Below are 21,051 nucleotides of genomic sequence, written 5' to 3' on the forward strand. Positions count from 1 at the left end.
CTAAGATTTTATACTAGTTTTAATATACACAGTGTTTACTTGAGATCAAAGCAATAAACATGAAGCCTACCTACATGGAAAAGAACAAAAGGGAATTTCCCTTTTTATATAATCAATTAAATTCATTTTAAGAGCAAAAATGACTAGTGAATAAAGCCCTCAATTTCCAACGTTACTATCAATGAAAACATACATCTACGACTCAGGCCACAGGACTGCCCATCAGCCTTTCTTGTCGGAGAGCAATTAATCTCTTGAACCACTTTTCATCAGCCTCTGCTTTCTCGATAAATAACTGAAAAAAGAAACAGAAAGAAAAGTTACCACCTGCCAGTAACTTCGATTGGACTGTATATAGTACAATTCACTTTAGGACAGGTATTTCAGCACAAGGTTAAGATGCTGTTTAATTCTTGTCGATTTCTGAACTGGAAAAAAAGTTCATCTATTTGGAATTAAGCAAAAATTCTTAGAGTAGAAGGACTAACATTAATACCATTGGTTAATAATTCTGCACTTTAGGTTTATGAAGTTCATTTCCTGTAATTATTGCCGAAGATACAACAGAATCAGAGGACACAGCAGAAAAGAACATCAGTGACAAGTTGATAGTCAACAAAAACCAAGAGTAAAGCCAGAGTTAGATCCTTCAGGGCCTCATTTAAAAAAAAAATTCTTCTTTGTCTATTTTTATCACTAAGAGAGAATACCAGAAGTCAGACAAGAAGATCTGGGGTGACAGGATTAAAATATATATGACAACTCAACGGGTTATCATAACTCCAAAGGTTATCAGAGGCAAGCTCTCCAATTCTAATGCAGAGGGACACGGGAATTTACCTCTCCCAACGTTCTATGCCAGCTCCAGAGACAACAGTTTGGACTCACTTCCCACAACCAGACACAAAGCGACACGCTCGGGTTTAAGGATCTTACATTTGGGTGGGCCAGAGAATTGTCATCCTGGTACTTGATAGCCGTAGGGATGTTGCTAGGGTCGATTTCCTTCTCAGCACTGGGTGGGTCAGCAGCTGCTGACACTGGTGCCGATGCTGCCGCCGTGTTCTTCACGTCACTCGGCTCTACTGACTAAAAGACAAACACAGTGAACTGGAGCATATATGCAATTAGAATTTTATATCAGTAAGATTTCTGACTTTCAAGAATGATTTCCCAGGTTGGTTTCCTTTGAGTTGACACCCATGTCAATAATGAACTGGGCTACCAAATGAAAAACAATCATTCTTAACCAATCGATATACACTGAAAGGGTTGGGCAATATTTAACGTATCTTGCAATCAGCAGACTTTTCTTTAGAAATTGAGAGTGGTGGTGGTGGTTGTTGTCAGGTGCCTTGGAGTAGAGTATGACTATTAGCTCCCCTATGCACCACGGCTCTAAAGCCTGCCCTGTCTTGAGACACACCTGTTCCCAGTTACTGTGTAACTCATCTCATTCAGAATCTTCCTCTCCTGATGTCCTTCTCCAAGGACTAGTCCTTCCTGGCAACTTATCCAAAGTACGTGAGAAGGAGCTTCAAAATCCTTGCCTCCAAAGAGCAAGTTGGTTTCATCGTCTCCAGGATAGACTTATTTGTTCTCTTGGAGGTCCACAATATGTTCAATACTCTTCTCCAGAACCACAATACAAAGGCATTGATTCTTCTGTCACCCTTAGTCACTGTCCAGCTCTCTGATGCATATCAAGTAACTGTGAAGACATGGCCTGGATTAGGCACACCTTAGTCTCCAGACTGACATCATTGCTCTTTAGCTCACAGGAGAGGTACCTGACAGCAGATTTTCCCAATGAAATTCACCTTTTGATTTCCTGACTGGTGGTGCCAAAGATGCTCAAGGCCTCAAACCTGTTTCTGAGATGGTTTTGAAACTCGAATGGGATAGACTTAAGGTCAAATTTTGGTTCCCATGGATATGATTTAATTTTCTTCAACTTCAGTGAACTTGCATATGACTAGTAGGTGGTCTGTCCCACAGTCAGCACCTGGCCTGGTTTTCACTGCTGATAATGAGCTTCTCCAGCGAGTCTTTCTACAAATGTAATAGATTTGATTCCTATGCATACCATCAGGTGAAATCCATGTGTATAGCCTGCATTTGTGCTTCTTATAAAAGGTATTTGTAATGAATAAATCATCGAATGTGCAGAATTCTACATTCTAATCTCCAACCTCATTTCTGTCACCAAGTCTATCTTTTCCAGCTACTGATCCTTCTTCCCTGTTCCCAACTTTTGCGTTCCAGTTGCCATTATCAATGCATCTTGATTGCATGTTTGATCAATTTCTGACTGCGGAAGTTGGTAGAAATATTCCATTTCCTCCTCTTTAGCTCTAGTTGTTGGTGCATATATTTGAATGATAGTGCTATTCACTGGACTTCCTTGTACGCGTATGGATACTATCCTGTTATTCACCACATTGTATTACATGAGAGATCTACAACAACCTGCATTATGCAGATAACACAACCCTGCTTGCTGAAACTGAGGAGGACCTGAAGCAATTGCTGCACAAGGTCAAGGACTGCAGCCTTCAATATGGACTGAAGCTCAACATCAAGAAAACAAAGATTTTCATCACTGGGCCAACTGGCAGGATCAGTATGAATGGTGATGAGATTGAGATAGTTAACAGTTTCAGTTTGCATGGCTCCACAGTCAACACTCTTGGTAACAGCAGCCAGGAAATCAAGAGACGAACTGCACTGGGGAAAGTCAGCTGTGAGGAACCTCTCAAGAGTACTGAAGAGTAACGACATTAGGCCGGAGAATAAGGTGCGCCTGATCTGGACTATAATCTTTGCACTTGTGTGCTATGCATCAGAAAGCTGGCCAGTGACTAGGGATGATAGAAAGAGAATTGATGCCTTTGAGCTGTGGTGCTAGAGAAGACTGCTAAAACAGATTTGTCCTGGAGAGCGTGAAGCTGGGCTGCTCCTTGGAGACAAGGATTCTGAAGCTCATCTGACACACTTTAGACATGTTGCAAGGAGGGACCAGTCCTTGGAGAGGATATCATGTTTAGGAGAGTGGAGGGACAGCGCAGGAGGGGAAGATCCTTGATGAGATGGATCAGTTCTGTGATTGGGGTAATGGGAGTAGGTGTGTCGGAGACAATGAGGTTCGCACTGGATAGAACAGGATTTAGGGCTCTTGTACATAGGGTTGCTATAAGTCACAAGTGACTCCACAGCACATACAACAGCAATACCAATGATGTTGATTGTGGAACTGGGTAAACTGAAAATGTTAACAACCTAAATCCCTTCTCTATTCATCATTGTGCTGCCAACTGGCCCAGCGCTAAGAATCTTTGTTTTCTTGAGGTTGAGCTTTATGAGTTAGTATTGAAATATTTGTTTCCTACACCTAAATTATATTGTTTAAATGAAAGCTAGTAACAAGACTTTCACATTTAGTTGCCCTCTGTAGGCATAAAAAAATGAATTAAAAAATTATCTATTTTTTTTAAAAAAACAGCTCATATATCAATATACTATTACTACATAATAAATTTAAAGCATATAATGGTTTTTAGCATGTTTACAGAGTTGTGCAGTTATCAGCACAACACATTTTAGAACCTTTGTCACCTTCCCTTCAGGACCCCTACAGTCATTAGCAGCCACTCCTGATACCCCCTAACCACTCCTCATACCCCCTAACCTTCCCATTACAAGGTAACCAGTAACCTACTTTCTGCCACTGTGGAGTCAGTTATTCTAGATACTTAATAGAAATGGAATAGTACAATATGTGGTCTTTTGTGACACCTCATTCACTGAGTAAAAAGGTTTTTCTTTGAAGGTTCATTGCAGTTGAATCCATCTATCACTACTTCATTCTTTTTTTTTTAAATTAATTTCAATGAACATTTACAGAGAGTTTGGAATTCTATTTATTCATTGTTGCACTTTTCTCCCTACCCACTCCACCCCCACCTACTGTTCACTCTTCTCTTTGAAAAGTAAAATTCCTTCATTGGTATACAATCTCCCCCACCCCCCACCCCCACCCCAAGTATACTCCACTCTGCAACCTTCATTCTGGACTCTTATGATACTACTACTTTTTTTTTTTTAATGGCCAAATGATACTCCATTTTATGGACAGACCACAGGGAGTTCTGGGGGCTTAGTTGTAAGGAACTGCACTGCCAATGCAAAGTTACATGGTTTGAATCCACAAGCTGCTCCATGGAAGAAAGAGGGGCAATATCTTTCCATGTGCTTCACTGCTTCTGAAAACCTGCTGGAGGGTCAGCTATGGGATGACTGTGACACAACAGAACACAGATGATAACATAACAGTTATAAAAGGTTATGCGTTAAGTCTGTTTAAAACATTTAAAAATATTACAAGAGCTGAACTAAAATCAGGATTTCTCTGCCATCTTGTAAAGTTCAGATCCTTAGCTGCTGCCACGTTTACTGAGTAATCACTACACACTGCTCCTGTCTTGAAGGAGCAAGCAGTGTAGTGTAGAGCTGGGTAAACACGTGACATCCTTCCCTGGGAAAGGAGAAGCCCAGGGAGGGACTGATTCAAAGCAAGGCTGCAGGGAAAATAGAATATGGGTTAGAAGAGAAGTTGAAATGAGAAGTTAAAATATTAGTAAAAACATAAGATGACATGGGAGATTAATTTCACTACTAGCCTTGATTTGCTTGGTTCTACATTAATTGTGCTTATACAAAATCTATTACCTATACCAAAGCTGTTGTCTGAATGGGACAAGAAGGTTGTGCACTAGGTGTATGTCCTTTCTCCATACCTATTCATTCTGTATTGAGCAAATAATTCGTAAAGCTGGACTCTATGAAGAAGAATATGGTATTAAGACTGTAGGAAGACTCATCAACAACCTGCATTATGCAGATGACACAACCTTGCTTGCTGAACGTGAAGATGGCTTGAGGAGCTTGTTGCAGAAGATTAAAGACTACAGCCTTCAATATGGGTTACGTCACATCACTGAAAACACAAAATTGCTCATCATTGGGCCAACAGGCAACAGCATGATAGATGGAGAAAGGACCAAAGCTGTCAATGATTTTATCATGTCTGGATCCACAATCAGCACCTTTGGCACTGGTAGTCAGGAGATCAGCAGACATACTGCATACAGCATGCCCGCTATGGACCTCTCCAAGGTATTGAAGAACAGTGATGTGATGTTAGTTTGAAGACTAAAGTGTATCTAATTCAGGCCATGGTCTTTTCAATCACTTGCTATGTGTCTTAGTGCTTGACAATGAATAAGGATGATAGAATAAGAATCGAGTCTTTGAACTGTGGTGTTAGAGAGAAGTACTGAATATCCCTCGACTGCCAAAGGTACAAACGACTATGTCTTGAAGAAGGTGCAGACAGAGTTTTCCTGGGAGGCAAAGATGGCAAAGCTTTGTCTTTTATACGTTGGCATGTTGCTATGGAGAAACTACTCCTTGGAGAGGAACAGCATGCTTGGAAAGGGAGAGGGTTGGTGAAAGAGAAGGAAATCCTTAACGACATGGAAGAGAGATGTGACTGCAGCAGTGGACTCAGTGTGTCAGAACTGATGAGGATGGCACAGGCTAGGACAGGGTTCAGGTCAATTGTCCAGAGTTGCTGTGAGTCATACTTGACTTGATGGCACCTAACAACATCATCATCTACGTTGTTCAGCCTCCGTTTGTCTCCTCTGAATAGGGCATAACACAGTTGCCACTGATGGCAAAAGGTCTGGAGAATGAGATACACATGATAATGGGAATTCTTTCTAAACCTGAAGGGGCTCTGCCGGTGCAGTCCATGGAGCACACCGCTGGCCGTGAGGCGGCACCTCTCTGGGGGCCTGAATTCACCAACAGCTCTGGAAGAGAAATATCGGCAATCGCCTTCCCTCTGATTGAAATGCCTCTGAAAACCTGCTGGAGGGTGAGGTAGGAGTGGATCAGGTCCAGCTCAATGGCAATGAATTAGCTGCTTCTTAAAATAATTTGCCTAAAACTGGAATATCCAGCTACTTAAGCTCCCCACATACTGCTAGTGAGGACTACACGTTGTTGTTAGTGCTGTGTGCTGACCCCCGAGAGGGTTTTCAAGAGGCCGTAAATCACAGGGGAGGAGACCTCCATCCTTCTCCCACAGAGCAGCTGGTGGATTCAAACTACATGCCTTTGGGATTACAGTGAAGTTTCTTACCATGAGGCTACCACAGCTCCCAATAAAGTGTTAGTGGGGACAACAGATTAGTAGCCAATAAATGCCAAGATATGTATTGTCAATCTGGGAAGTTCTATTACAGGAAGTAAAGGTCTGATACAGAGATGGGTTATCAGGAAAAGGCAAAAAACCTACTTTATAATTTCCCTGGTGGCTCAGGAGGTGAAACTAAGTAGGTAAAGGTATGAAGGAGCTAGGCATTCGAAGAGTGAGAGTGCTCTGGGAGGAGGGGGAGTGGTTCAGGAGGTGGTGGAGTGCTCTGGGAGGGAGAAAGAATGTTCCAGGAGGAGGCAGAGTTCTCCGGGAGGAGGGGGAGTGCTTCGTGAGGGAAGGACGTGCTCCAGGGGGAGGCAGAGTGTTCCAGGAGGAGGAGTGCTCTGTGAGGGAAGTGCTCCAGGAAGAGGTGGTGGAGTTCTCCGGGCGGAGGTGGAGTGCTCCGAGAGGGAAGGAAGTGCTCCAGGAGCAGGCAGAGTGCTCCAGGAGGAGGCTGTGGAGTTCTCTGGGAGGAGGTGGAGTGCTCTGGGAGGGAGGGAAAGTGCTCTAGGAGGAGGCAGAGTGCTACAGGAGGAGGGGGAGTGCTCTGGGAGGAAGTAGAGTGCTCTGGGAGGAGGGGGTAGTGCTCTTGGAGGAGGCAGAGTGCTCCAGGAGGAGGCTGTGGAGTTCTCTGGGAGGAGGTGGAGTGCTCTGGGAGGGAGGGAAAGTGCTCTAGGAGGAGGCAGAGTGCTACAGGAGGAGGGGGAGTGCTCTGGGAGGAAGTAGAGTGCTCTGGGAGGAGGGGGTAGTGCTCTTGGAGGAGGCAGAGTGCTCCAGGAGGGGTGGATGTGCTCTGGGAGGAGACAGAGTGCTCCAAGAGGAGTGGGAGTGTTCCAGGATGAGGCAGAGTCCTCCGGAGCAGGGAGAGTGTTCCAGGAGGAGGTAGAGTGCTCCGGGATGGGGAAAAAATCCTCCAGGCGGAGGGAGAGTGCTCTGTGAGGAGGTGGCGTGCTCTGTGAGGGGGAGTGCTCTGTTGAGGAGGTGGAGTGCTCTGTGAGGAGGTGGAGTGCTCCGTGGGGGAGAGTGCTCTGTGAGGAGGTGGAATTCTCTGTTGGGGGGAGTGCTCTGTGAGGAGGCGGAGTGCTCTGTGAGGAGGCGGAGTGCTCTATGAAGAGATAGAGTGCTCTGTGAGGAGGTGGAGTGCTCTGTGAGGAGGGGGAGTGCTCTGTGAGGAGGGGGATAGCTCTGTGAGGAGGTGGAGTGCTCTGGGAGGAGGCGGAGTGCTCTGGGAGGAGGTGGAGTGCTCTGTGAGGAGGTGGAGTGCTCTGTGAGGAGGTGGTGTGCTCTGGGAGGAGGCGGATTGTTCTGGGAAGAGGTGGAGTGCTCTGGGAGGAGGTGGAGTGCTCTGTGAGGAGAAGGAGTGCTCTGGGAGGAGGTGGTGTGCTCTGGGAGGAGGCGGAGTGCTCTGGGAGGAGGTGGAGTGCTCTGTGAGGAGGGGGAGTGCTCTTTGAGGAGGTGGAGTGCTCTGTGGGGAGGGGGAGTGCTCTGTGAGGAGGTGGAGTGCTCTGTGGGGGGGAGTGCTCTGTGAGGAGTTGGAATTCTCTATGGGGGGAGTGCTCTGTGAGGAGGTGGAGTGCTCTGTGAGGAGGCGGAGTGCTCTGGGAGGAGGCGGAGTGCTCTGTGGGGAGGTGGAGTGCTCTGTGGGGGGGGAGTGCTCTGTGAGGAGGGGGAGTGCTCTGTGAGGAGGTGGAGTGCTCTGGGAGGAGGTGGAGTGCTCTGTGAGGAGAAGGAGTGCTCTGGGAGGAGGTGGTGTGCTCTGTGAGGAGGCGAGTGATCTGGGAGGAGGTGGAGTGCTCTGGGAGGAGGGGGAGTGCTCTGTGAGGAGGGGGAGTGCTCTGGGAGGAGGCGGAGTGCTCTGTGGGGAGGTGGAGTGCTCTGTGGGGGGGAGTGCTCTGTGAGGAGGTGGAGTGCTCTGGGAGGAGGGGGAGTGCTCTGGGAGGAGGGGAGTGCTCTGGGAGGAGGCGGTGTGCTCTGAGAGCAAGGGCTAGCGAGGGTGCAGGCCCTGAGAGGAGACTTGGTGTGTTTAAGCAGCAGAGGGTGAAGGCCAGAGGAACTGCTGTTCGACAAACAAAAGAGCAAGCTGGGACTCACCTGTCCAGAATTTGGACCTCAGCATCACTCTCTGGGCATCACCTCCCAGCAATGCAGGAAAGTGTCCCGGGCAGTAGCCAGGTAACTGTGGGGCTTGGCCTTGGGTTTGCTTCCCTCAGGACTACTATTACTGTACTGCCTGCAGTTTCTTATCTAAATGTAGTGCCTCACACATTCTGCTTCCGTAGATTACAATTCTAGAAACCTAAAGGACAGCTCCACTCTGTCCTACAGAGTGGCTGTGAGTGTGAACTGACTCCATGAAGTGGGTGTTTTGGTCTGGGATGGTGTATGGCACGTCTGGTACAGTTATTCTGCCATAACCAGTTGTAACAGTCTGATTCGCTGTTTAAAGAGATTGTATTCACTGCTGTGTGGGGCCTGGATTAGAGAAATGCAGAAAGGAAACCAACAAGGCAGTCAGGAGCGATTATTACAAATGTTAAAGAGGGAGACGCTGGTGCCTGGGTGCCAGTGCCTGGGGTTTCGGTGGTGAATGAAGAGATGGGAGAGAAAGGGAAATTCTGAGCTATACTGAAGATGAAGTGTGAAGATCTACTCTTTTTTTTTAGAGAAGTAGGAACATAAAATATTTGATTCAAAACCAAAAGAAAGTATAGTGCATTCAAACAATGGAGTATTAGGCACCATTACAAACAATCACATACTACAAGAGGCCAAGAGGGGATGAATCTAGAACACATTATGTTGAATGACATAAATCAATGACAAAAAATAATCATGGTTGTTGTTATCAAGTACTATTGACCGAGTATGACTCACAGCAACCTTATAAACAACAGAGCTGAACTCTGTCCTGTTCCGCACCAGCCTCACCATCCAGGACACATCAGAGTCCACTGCCGCAGTCACTGCATCAATTCGTATCTCTCTCACTGACCCTTTACTTTTCCAAACATGATGCCTTTTCCAAGGCATAGTCTCTTCCAACAACATGTGCAAAATAGAGGAGGTGAAGCTTCATCAACTTTGCCTCCAAGGAACACTCTCAGTTGCACCCTTCCCAACATATAAACAGAGGAGAGATTTACACACATGATCAACCTCGGAGGGTTAACAAGGATGAGAAGGAAGAGGGAGAAGGAATAAGAGATAAGCTGAGTGAAAGGAAATATACAGTAAGTGTTGGATGAGACATTGTAAAAAACTAACCAGCTGTAATTAATGTTATAAAACAAAATATCTGAATGGATGAAAAACTTATGTATGTAAACTTTCACTAAAAAATAAAACAAAAAAATACACATGCAAAACAATGATGAGATATCATCCCAGCAACAACAACAAAGTTCAAGCGGGCAGAAAACAACAAATGCTGGCGAGGCTGTAGACAGATTGGAACCCTTATTCGCTGCTGGTGGGAGTGTAAAATGGTACGGCCACTGTGGAAGGCAGTCTGGTGCTTCACTTTCTCAAAAGGTTGAAATAGCAATACCATTTGAACCAGCAAGCTCACTATTGGGAATATATCCTAAAGAAACCAGAGCTGTGACTCAAACGGATGTATGCACATTCATGTTTTATTACTGCATTTTTCACAACAGCAAAGAGACGGAATCAACCCAAGTGTCCATTGACGAATGGATGGAGAAACTATGGTACAGTCACACAACTGGATATTATGCAGCACTGAAAAATACTGAACCTGTAAAACATTACATAACATGAGAGGGGGAGGACATTAAACTGAGTGAAATATCTCAGTCACAAAAGGACAAATACTGTGTAATAGAGCTGTTAAAAAATAGGACAAACATGGGAAGGTTGGGGAGAGAATGGGAACAGAATAGGTAGGTAATGAACACTGCATTGGAACAGATGGGGGGGAAGAACTGAACAAAAGGAATATGTGATTAGGGACTGTATATATGACGACCATTGGGAAAAGGGGTGCACTGTGGAGTGGGATAGGGAGGGAGTGAGAAAGGGGGGAAGAAAATGTGCAACAATGGAAAAATATTTAAAAAGATGAATGTTTGAATTAAAAACCAATCTGTTCTAGAAACTTCTACTCAAGTCACAGTGAAAAAACTTACTAGGAGATTTATTCAATACCCTGTAATTTATTTACTTTCATGCTAATGGAAGCTGGTCTGCATCCCCAGGAGAGATTTATGTTCCTGGGGGCCTGCAAAGCTACACTTTGGTGCAATCTTTATGCAAAATAATTCTTGAAAAATTAGAGAAAACTGTTCCACAAGTTGTTTTTAAAAGTAGAGATGTTTATGAAAGTTAAATCAACTAAGAAAGATGTTAATGTTAGTCATGATGCTAACTTTCCCAGATATTTAGAGAAGCACTTCTTAAAACTTGATTTGACAGTTTTCTTACTATTTTGAAGTCAATAGTTACCTGCCCCTCTCACACCTCTCCCCCAACCCCCAAACTATTTCTAGGTCTCCAGCACAGCAGGTCTGCTCATGACAGTAGTGATGTTACAGTGACCGCAGAGCCCAGGGAGCCCCACGGGACAGGCTGACTTAGCGTGACCGCAGCGCTCAGGAAGCCTGATGGGCAGGTTACATATACTGACTGCAGAGCCCAGGGACGCCCATGGGCAGGTTACTAAGTGACTGCAGAGCCCAGGGAGGCCTATGGGCAGGTCACGGTGCTCCTCCTGCCACACTGGGATCTACTTGATGAAAGCAGGTGGGGTTTGGTTTTGTTAGAAAACAGAATTCCAACATGGCAAGGACCAAACACTGGCTTTAGCAGCACTGCCACCTGGTGGCACAGTGTAGGCAAGGTCAAGTAAAAACAAATGTTTATTTACTGTCTGAACACAGTGGACATCCGCCAGATACAGTAATTTTAGGGTTGAATAACTTCAAGGTAGAATAACTGCTGTTAAGCAGACGTGGGACAGTGGATTGAAAATATGCTGCATTTGTTTCCTGAAGCTGATCACTGAGCAGGAGCTATAAGTTTATTTACTCAGAAAAGAGAAATACGATTATAGAGTTAAACTACTTTAATCAATATGTGTTGCAGGAGACACAATGTCTAGCATGTCATTGGTAACAGCCACTTATCTGGTAAAAGATTCTTAGCTTAATTAGTGGAATTAAAACAGCTAAAGACAGACAATACCAACTGAGGGGGCGGGGTGTTGAACAGAAGTCCTTCTCAGAGACTAATTTTACGCTGAAGTGCGTACACTGTCCAGGAGAGAAAATGTTGACACTGAGTCTTGGGGAATTTTGCACTAAATGAGTTAGTCATTGCTATGAATTAGGGAAAACCCATCATGTCTCTCCATTTTCTGGATGAAATGTCCTCAAGATAATTTACTTCTCTTTCCTAAGTGATCTCCTGATAAATAATTCAGTTTATTGGCCATCCTGAGAACTACGGTACAGGCAGATACTTAGAAACTGGGAAGGGATATCACTTTCTAAATGAATAACCTGTTTTGTCTTCTACCACAGCGAAGCGTGAATTTATTCACTTTCGTCTGTCATTGTTCTGATCATCTTGAAGGTTAAAGACAAATAAAAGCCCATATTTCTACTATTTTTTAAAAAATAATATATTTTTTCTTTTATTGCTTTGCTTACAAATTTTGTATTTGTTGTGTTTTATGCTATTCTTCATTCACGTTGTGTTTCATACAATCATTCTTATGCATTATGTTCTATAAATTTAATCACCATGGGCCTTGCCTATCACTACCCTGTCTTTTTGCCTGGATCCTTCAGATGCCTTCCCCCTCCTCCACCCACTAAATTGTGTAATCCTGTGATTTCGCCCCTACCCATCCTCAGGCCTCCCAATTTGAGTTTCTATAGATGGTTTACTAGTTTTCCTTCTATTTTTACAATAATAGTCTTACGCAAAACCCTCGCCTCCAATGGGCAACTTGACTTCACCTTCTCCAGGACAGACCTGTTTGTTCTCTTGGTGGTCCATGGTATGTTTAATACTCTTCTCCAGCACAACAACCCAAAGGAATAAATTGTTCTTCTGTCATCCTTGGTTATTGTCCAGCCCTCTGATGGCCTGGATCAGGCATACCTTAGTCTCCAGACTGACAACATTGCTCTTTAGCACTCTGGAGAGGTCCCTGATAACAGATTTTCCTAATGTAATCTGTCTTTTGTTTTCCTGGCTGCTGGTGCCAACTGTGTTGATTGTGGGTCTAAGCAAGATGAAACTGTTAACAATTTTAATCTTTACTCTGACTGCAGCCCATATGCAGCCCGTAAGATTGAAGCCCCTGACCTTATGCAGCAAACACTTCAGGTCCTTCTCAGTTTTGGTGAGCAAGATTGGATCATCTGCATAATAATGCAGGTTGTTGATTAGACTTCTTTCAATCTTGATGCCACAATATTCTTTATAAAGTCCAGCCTACTGAATGGTTTGTTCTGTATGTAGATTGAAAAGGTAGGGAGAAAGAATACATTCTTACACACACTTTTCTTGATTTTGAACCATGCAGTGTTTCCTTGCTTTGTTCTGACAACTGCCTCCTGGTCCAAGTATAGGTTTTGCATTAGCACAATCAAGTGTTCTGTGATTCCCATTCTTCTCAAAGTTAGCCACACTTTGCTGTGATCCACACAAGGTCAAACGCCTTTGCATAGTCAATGAAGCACAGACATTCCTCTGGTACTCTCTGCTTTCAGCCACTATCCATCTAACAGTAGCTATAATATCTCTAGTACCACAGCTTCTTCTAAACCCAGCCTGCACATCTGGCAGTTCTCTGTTTATGTGCTTGCTGTTCTAGCAGTTTTGGGATAATTTTCAGCAGAATCTTGCTTACATGTGATATTAATGATATTGTTCGATAATTTCTGCACTCTGTTGGGTTAACCATCCAAAACCAGACTCTTGTGAACGTATCACAAATACACAACGCCCCCTCCAAGGGCTGCTCCTTCCTGGCCCCGTGCCCAAAGTATGTCATATGGAGCTTCAAGATCCTCGCCTCCAAGGATTCGAGACTCTAGAAATCTGGATTTAAATCTTAACTTCCACACTTTCTGTCACAATTTATGATCTTACTCAAGCTTTTCCAACTTTTCTGGGCCACAGTGTCCAAATTTTTAAAATAGTGCTTCCTTTTTCTAGTTATTGGGGACTAAGTACTATGACTATAAAATGTCTGATGTAGTCTCAGACTCAATAAATGTTTATTTTGAAATAACATACCCTAGCATCTAATTTAAATATCATTATTATAGTTATATCTTAATGACATTATATTTAAAATATATATAAACAACACTAATATTTAAATTATATAGACATGAAATTATATTTAAATTAAAATGTCTAGATTAATTATATTTACTTTAGATGCTAGAGGATGTTATTATTTTAATGAAATTTTTAATTTCAATTGTGATTTTAATGAAAATTTACAGAAAAGTTAGATTTTCATTCATTCATTGTTGCACATTTTCCCCTCCCCCACTTCACTTCCAGTTTTTTTTCTTCTCAGTCATTCATTATTTCATAATTCCCGCCCCTCCACCCCCCACCCAGTTCACTTTGCAATGCATCTCTTATTCTGGATCATTGTCTTTTGTGAATTTATAAAATATTCAAGCACCACAAGAAGATAAAAGTAAATATCCCAATTGGAAAATGGGCACAGGATATGAACAGACACTTCACCAAAGAAGACATTCAGATGGCCGACAAGCACATGAAGAAATGTTCAAAATCCCTAGCTTTAAGAGAGATGCAAATCAAAACAACTATGAGATATCATCTCACCCCAGTAAGAATAGCAAAATTTAACAGAGCAGCAAACATCAAATGCTGGCAAAGTTGTGGAGAAACTGGAACCCTTGGCGCTTTCTCAAAAAGTTGCAAACAGAAATACCACTTGATGCAGCAATTCTACTACTGCAAATTTACTCTAAAGAAACCATAACTGCCATTCAAGCACATATATGCATACCTATGTTTACTGTGGCTTTGTTCACAATAGCAAAGAGCTGGAAACAACCCAGGTGCCCATCAACAAATGAATGGATAGAGAAGCTCTGGTATACTCCCACAATGGAACACTATGCAGCATTGAAAAACAAGGAACTCATGAAATATTATGCAAAATGGATGGCCCTAGAGGACATTATGCTGAGTGGAATATCTCAGTCACAAAAGGACAAATATTGTATAGGGCCACTGTTGTAAAACGGGATTGACATTGGGGTTGAGGGAAGACAGAGAAGGAGGGGATGAATGATGTATACTGCATTGAAACAGATGAGGGAGAGAACTGTTTAAAAGGAATATATGATTGGGTATTATTGTCATGACAGGAGTCCAGAATGAAGACTGCACAGTGGAGTGGACTTGGGGGGAGGAACTGCATAATAATGAAAGAGTTCTTCTTTTACTTTTCAGGGAGGGGAGTGAATTGGGGGGAGGAGGTGGGTGGGGAGAGGGGTTTGTCAATAAATGAATGGAAACCCTGGGTCTTTGCAGACTTTCATAAAAATTAATAAAAACAAAATAAATTACTTTAGTGAAGGTTGAACACTTTTTGGTGAATTGCTGCATACTTTCTTCCCGGCCCACCACTCCGCCCCAGTTTCGCTTTCCTTTTTGTAAAAAAAAAAAAAAATTAAGAAAGGAACTCATACATTGTTGGTGGGATTGTAAAATGGTACAATCGTTTGGAAGGCAGTTTGGTACTTCCTCAAAAGTTGAACATAGAAATTTCATATGACCCAGCTATCCCACTGCTTGGAACATACCCCGAGAAAAATGAGAACTGAGGCACAAACAGAGCCTTGTACACTATTGTTCATAGCAGTGTTATCCATCATCGCAAGAACATGAAAACAGCCTAGATGTCCAGCCACAATCAAATGGATTGAGAAATTATGGTACAGTCATACAATAGAATACTACACGGCACACAGGAGCAATGATTTTGTAAATTTTTACCTAGCTTGGGAGGGACTGGAGAGCAGTAGACTGAGTGAACTGACTCAGTCCCACAAAGACAAATATGGTATAAAATCATTATTGTAGAATGAGTATGAGGATCCAAGGGGGTGGGTGTATGGTGGAAGCAGAGGGATGAGGATGTGCAGAGCGTGGGGGTGAGTTAATCACGGGCTTGTACAATTTGATGGGTGCTGAGGGAAACTGGAAGAATATGGTCTGAAAAACAGTGTATTAGAGTTTTGTAAATAAACAGGTATAATAAAAAAATTATAAAAAGAAAGAAAAAAGAAAAAAAACCCTTAAACCACCCAGGGTAGAGAAAATAAGTATTTCCATGGGGGTAGGTATAAATGCTAGTTTACCATAAAAGAACCCAAGAAAACTGAGAAGTCAGGGTCAACTTCAGAAAATATATGCTAAGAAATAAAATATTAAATCTTGTTACAATTCGTTTGTTGTTCTTTGCTACTGAATAGTAACTGATTCATAGCTGACCCTTCAGTGAGTTTTCAGAGACGGTAAATTGGATGTTAGGAGACTGCCCATCCTTCCAACAGGTGGATTCGAACTATGTGCCTCCAGGATTCCACTCAGCCACGAGAGCTCCCTTTCTTTTAGTGCATTTGAAAGGCCTTATAAGAGTAAGAATTTGGGATAAACGGCAGCTGTGTTTATGTCTATATCCCGCACCATCCTTTTAGGAACCCTGGAGGCACAGTGGCTAAGATGCGTGGCTGCTAATTTCAAGGTCAGCCATTCAAAACCACCAGCTGCTGTGCTGGAGAAGGATGAGGCAGGCTGCTTCCTCTGCTCTGCCCTGTGAGGTTGCTGTGAGTCAGAAATGATTGATGGCCATAGGTACTTTTTAGGAGCTGTAGTGGAAAAATCATAAAAAGTGCAAATGAAACAACCAACCAACACAAGAAGGCAGGGCCCCTGGATTACCCAGGCTGGCTACTTCTCTCCCTGTCATGGCGACCTCAGGTCATGTGTCCTAAAGGAACTATTTTTAGAAGAATATGGTAACTGAAGACATATTCGCCTCACTTGTAATAAATAAAATGCTAATGGAAACAACAGATCAATTCTCATTGCTCAGATCGGTCAGCGTAAGAAAGTCCGTGAGGACTCACCGCTGGGCAGACATCCTACTGTACGTTTGGGAGGATGTGAATTAGTATAGTGTTTTTGGAGGATGACTCTGGCAACATGTACCAAAATAAACAACCATGATCTTTAACAGCTCCATCCTGAAAACGTATCTCAAGATGGCAATAATGAATATTTACAAAGATGTATGTTGTAAGTTCAAACTTGCAGCTACTTAAATATTCAACCACAGAGAATAAGTAAATGAATTATGGTTCATTTATCAGCAGGATATAATGTAGCCATTTCATGCATTAACAGATGTTGACTATTTCTGAATAGGCAGTAACTATGTCTTCATTATATGCAGGTTATTAAAAGTATATATAGTTCATGGCAGAATGATTTTTCCTACTAAAGAAATAAAGACCCAAATCACTAAAAACCACCTTATTAATGAGTGAATGAATACATGAAATACTCAGCACTGAAAAGAGTGCCTTTTATGAGAGTTGTGTGATCTCCTCAGTGCCACGCTGGTCCACCCTACATCTCAGCTGCTGTCACGTTCTCTCCAAGTGGGCAGAGTTGGACCGCTGTGTGGGGCGTCTCGGCTGTAACTAGCAGATGAAACACCGACATGCGGTTATGCTGGGTTGCGCCCTGTCTCTTTGGAAGCGACTGCCTCCTGGCTGACCGTGCAGTGGGTTTTCAGAGGCAGAAAACCGCAGGGAGGACACTGCCCATCCTTCTCCCGTGGAGTAGCTGGGGGATTCGAACCACTTGCTTTTGGGTTGGCAGTATACCTCCTTACTACTACATCACCAGAGCCTTAATCTTTGTTGGCAGCTTTATTTTATTTTTTTAATTAATATTTTAATGAAAGATTATAGAGAACTTGGATTTCCATTCATTCACTGTCGCTCACTTTCCTCCTTCCACCCCTCTCTCCCAGTTCACTTTTCTCTTTGAAAATAATAATAATAATAAAAAAAAATTCCTCCATTGTTATACAACACCCCCGCCCAGTCCACTTTACTATGCAGTTCTTATTCTGGACTCTTGTCATGCAACTAGTACTTAATTATATATCCCTTTCAAACAGTTTTCTCCCTCATCTGTTTCAATGCTGAGTTCATTGTTTATCCCCTCTTTTCTTACGTTTTCCCCCAAACCCAATGTCAGTCCTGTTTTATAACAGTGGCATTTTGCAGTATTTGTCTTTTTGTGAATGAGATGTTTCACTCAGCATAAGGTCCTCCAGGGTCACCCGTTTTGTACAATATTTCATGAGTTCCTCGTGGCAGCTTTATTTTTAAAGTTCTTTTCTAACTTACCCATTTGGAAAGAAAACTATGTATGCTCACAAAATATGTATTACTCCGAACTGTCAACTCAAGTTCTGACATTTTGGTCTTGTCAGTGAATTTCAATAGAAAAACAACAGATACATTCTTATACAAGTTAAAAGCAACAAATTCTTATTAATTCCTTCCCTAACACACCTGAGCTCTCTCACCCTACTTCATCTAGTAGAAGCAGCACTTGTATTTAAGGAAGACCCATTTAAAAAAGCATCCTAAGGGTTATTCATAACACCCAGATGAAAACTTACCTTTCTGACTTCTTTACTTGATCTGAATGTCTGCTGAACAAAAGAATCACTTTCAATAGCTTCAATTTCTTTTACTCTTTTCACTTGTTCTACCAGGGTGGCTTGATCTAAAGAAAGCAGGTAAAATGTCAGTGTATTTTGGGGTAAGCTTGTTAACAACATTGTATCTAAATAGTTTTCTTTCTGTCTAAGGAAAAACTTAACTATTTGTAAAACTTGATGACAAGAAACATACTTAAACTGTAACAAAGAAACGCCCACTAAACTCTGTAAAGATAACATTTCTACAAACTAAGAAGCTCATCAGGAGTCAGTGCTCCAACAATTTCACTTCGCTAATCTCAGATAATCTGGTGGGCAGAGCTTTTTTTTTTTAAAAAAAAATATTTTAAATTATTGAAATACATATAGAAAGAGTAAGAGAACAATGACCCCATCCTTGAATCCCACCCCCCTTTCTGTAATCACTCACTTTCGACTATTTTGATTTAACTTAGCCTCTCATTTTCTTAAGGGAGTGGGGGTGGGCTGTACCTGGACTATTTAAAAGTAAATTCTAGATATCATACTCCTAAATCTCTTAGCACACGTTTCCAATAAAGGCTTTAAAGAATCAGCTATGATATCATTTTCACACCCAACAAGATCATGAAGAACTCACTGATAGACTTTTATAATCCAGGTTAATTCTGTTAGACTATGTAAAAAAATGTTTTGTATAGGTGTTCTGGATGAATCTAGATCCAAACAAGATCCACACATTGAAGCTGGTTGTTAAATCTGTTACAGCCTCATGCAGTTCACTGCCCATTTTGTTCTGATTTCAATCACATTTAACCTGTAAAACATTCCACGTTCTAGACTGGAATAACATGGACTGACATTCTGGAATGACTGACTGTTCTCGTGTCACTTCACTTGTTGCTCCATTGCTGCTGTCACGTGTCACAGTGACCCTATGGACAGTAGCTATGAACCCTGCACTGTACTAAGCTAATCTCACTGTCTCTGACACACCTACCCCCATACTGCCTGATACTGGGTCAACTCATCTCATCCAGGGTCTTCCTCTCCTGTGCTGTCCCTCTACCCTTCCAAGCATGATGGACTTGCCCCTCCTGGAAACATGCCCAAAGTATGTGAGACGGAGCTTCAGAATCCTTGACTATATGGAACAACCTGGTTTCATCTTCTCTAGGACAGACCAGCTTTAGCTCCCTCTATTTTGTTAAACTAGAGTCTTGAATAGATGCAAAGCTGTCCAAAACCTAGTAACCATATCAGGATGTGCATTATTCTTTTAGTGACACCAGGCTTAATCAATGGTCTACCATGATGTTAGCCTGATCCTTTCATTATTAAGTTCTCTATTGGCCTTCTACTTAATGGCTTCAGCAGATAGTGATGTTTGTTGCTCATTAAAAAATCCATTAATTTACTAAGGGAAAAACTAACCTGAAAAAACAAAACAAAACAAAACCCCACAAACTCATTGCCATCATTTTGGAACCAGCTCATATAGCTGACTCCCCTGCAAGTCTATGGAGGCTGTAAATCACAGAGGAGATTGCCTATCTTTCTCTTTCAGAGCCTCTGGTGGATTCGAACTGCCAGCTGGCCTGCCTTTGGGTTAGAGGCACAACTTTCTATGGACTACTTCACCAGGGCTCATATTTGTTGTTGCTGTTGTGCACTATTGAGTCAACATCCAGCTAGAGTGACCTTCCAGTGAATTTTCAGAGGGAGTAAACAGCAAGGTAGCAGATTGGCCATTCTTATCCTGTGGAACATCAGGTGGATTTGAACCATGTGTCTTTGGGACTGCAGAACATCTTTTACCAGCAGGCCACCAGAGCTCCCTCTGGTTCATCTCTTTCTCTTATTTCACTAGAGTTAAGAAATGGTGATTTTCTAAGCATATTCTTCTTGCATTCGTTAGCTAAGAATCCTCCGTAATGAAAACCTTTCCTTCATTGGGTATTTGCTGCCCAGCGGTGTCCAGTCATGTTGTCTCACAAAGCCCGATCTCGCCCAGTGCTGCGCCATCCTCAGTCCCCTCTGCTGTGCGCAGGACCCACTGTGGCACTATTTACTAATGGAAGGGAAATCTCTACAGGATAACGGTGAGTTAAAGATGGCAGTTCTAAGTTTGTGAGTATTTATGTATTTATTTCAGTCCACGGTAGTCGTTTTCATATTCTGATGTTCGGATTATCTTGGGTGAGTGAGAATAACCCCCCACTGGCCGTGCCTCCTTTGGCTGTGACCTGTAGCAGGTTGAGAGACGTTTCACATCCGTCTTGTATAGCAGCTCACTGTTAGTAGGATGACATCACTTCCGAACTTTTTCAGAAGAGGAAAAGAAATACAAGGTCACAATGACATAAGTAACTAAATTAAAGATTCAAGGACTTTTATTTGATGCCTTTAATTCTTTATTGGTATCTCTCTTTTCTCACTCTAAAAATCTTATGCTTCAATGATCCTATCAAAAGCACTTATTTGCTTTTCCCAACATGAGAGTAGGGGGCTCTGATAGCCTAGTGGGCAAGGTGTGTACTGTCAACCCAAAGGTGTTCGAATTTCCCAGCTGGTGCGCTGTCTTCTTTTTGAGAAATTTGCAGCCTCTGAAACTCACTGGAGAGTCGGCTCTGAGTCACTGTCACTTGGCAATGACCTTGTCTTTGAATATAAGAATATGCATTATTAAAAAATAACACATATATTACTATTAACAAGACAATTTAAAGCAGTTTAAGATATATTTTTTACTTGTGTATGTTTATTATGTTATGTATGTTTTAACTTTAGATATTATCCTACTGTTGAAAAAAACAACAACCACCCAACTCTAACACATCTATGTTGTAAAGTCTTTTAATTTTCCATGTGCTCATATTCTAACTTGACACCAAATTATTTCTAGAGTCTTAGGTCTTGATTAGTTTACTGTTTTTTAACTGAAATTTATTTTCCAATTGTGTAAACCATTAATATGGGCTGGGTGGTGCAGGCAGATGGGAATCAGTTGCTAACCTCAAGGTCAGGGGCCAAAGCCAAA

The 21,051-nt window shown here is 42.4% G+C and overlaps 1 protein-coding gene across 1 annotated transcript in view; it reads right to left on the minus strand.

Annotated features, from left to right (window-relative positions):
• Window positions 1-202: 202 nt before the first annotated feature.
• Window positions 203-21,051, minus strand: part of LOC102854402 (serine/Arginine-related protein 53-like) — a 559,101-nt gene continuing 538,252 nt past the window's right edge. The window contains exons 6-8 of the mRNA XM_006887646.1: window positions 17,991-18,097; window positions 937-1,089; window positions 203-295 (exon numbers count right to left, since the gene is read on the minus strand). Of these exons, the coding sequence (XP_006887708.1) occupies window positions 203-295; window positions 937-1,089; window positions 17,991-18,097 (353 nt within the window). The remainder of the gene's footprint in view (window positions 296-936; window positions 1,090-17,990; window positions 18,098-21,051) is intronic.

Source organism: Elephantulus edwardii, unplaced genomic scaffold, assembly GCF_000299155.1.
Source record: "Elephantulus edwardii isolate Elephantulus edwardi_28Jun2011 unplaced genomic scaffold, EleEdw1.0 scaffold00060, whole genome shotgun sequence".
In the NCBI taxonomy this organism is placed as follows: domain Eukaryota; kingdom Metazoa; phylum Chordata; class Mammalia; order Macroscelidea; family Macroscelididae; genus Elephantulus; species Elephantulus edwardii.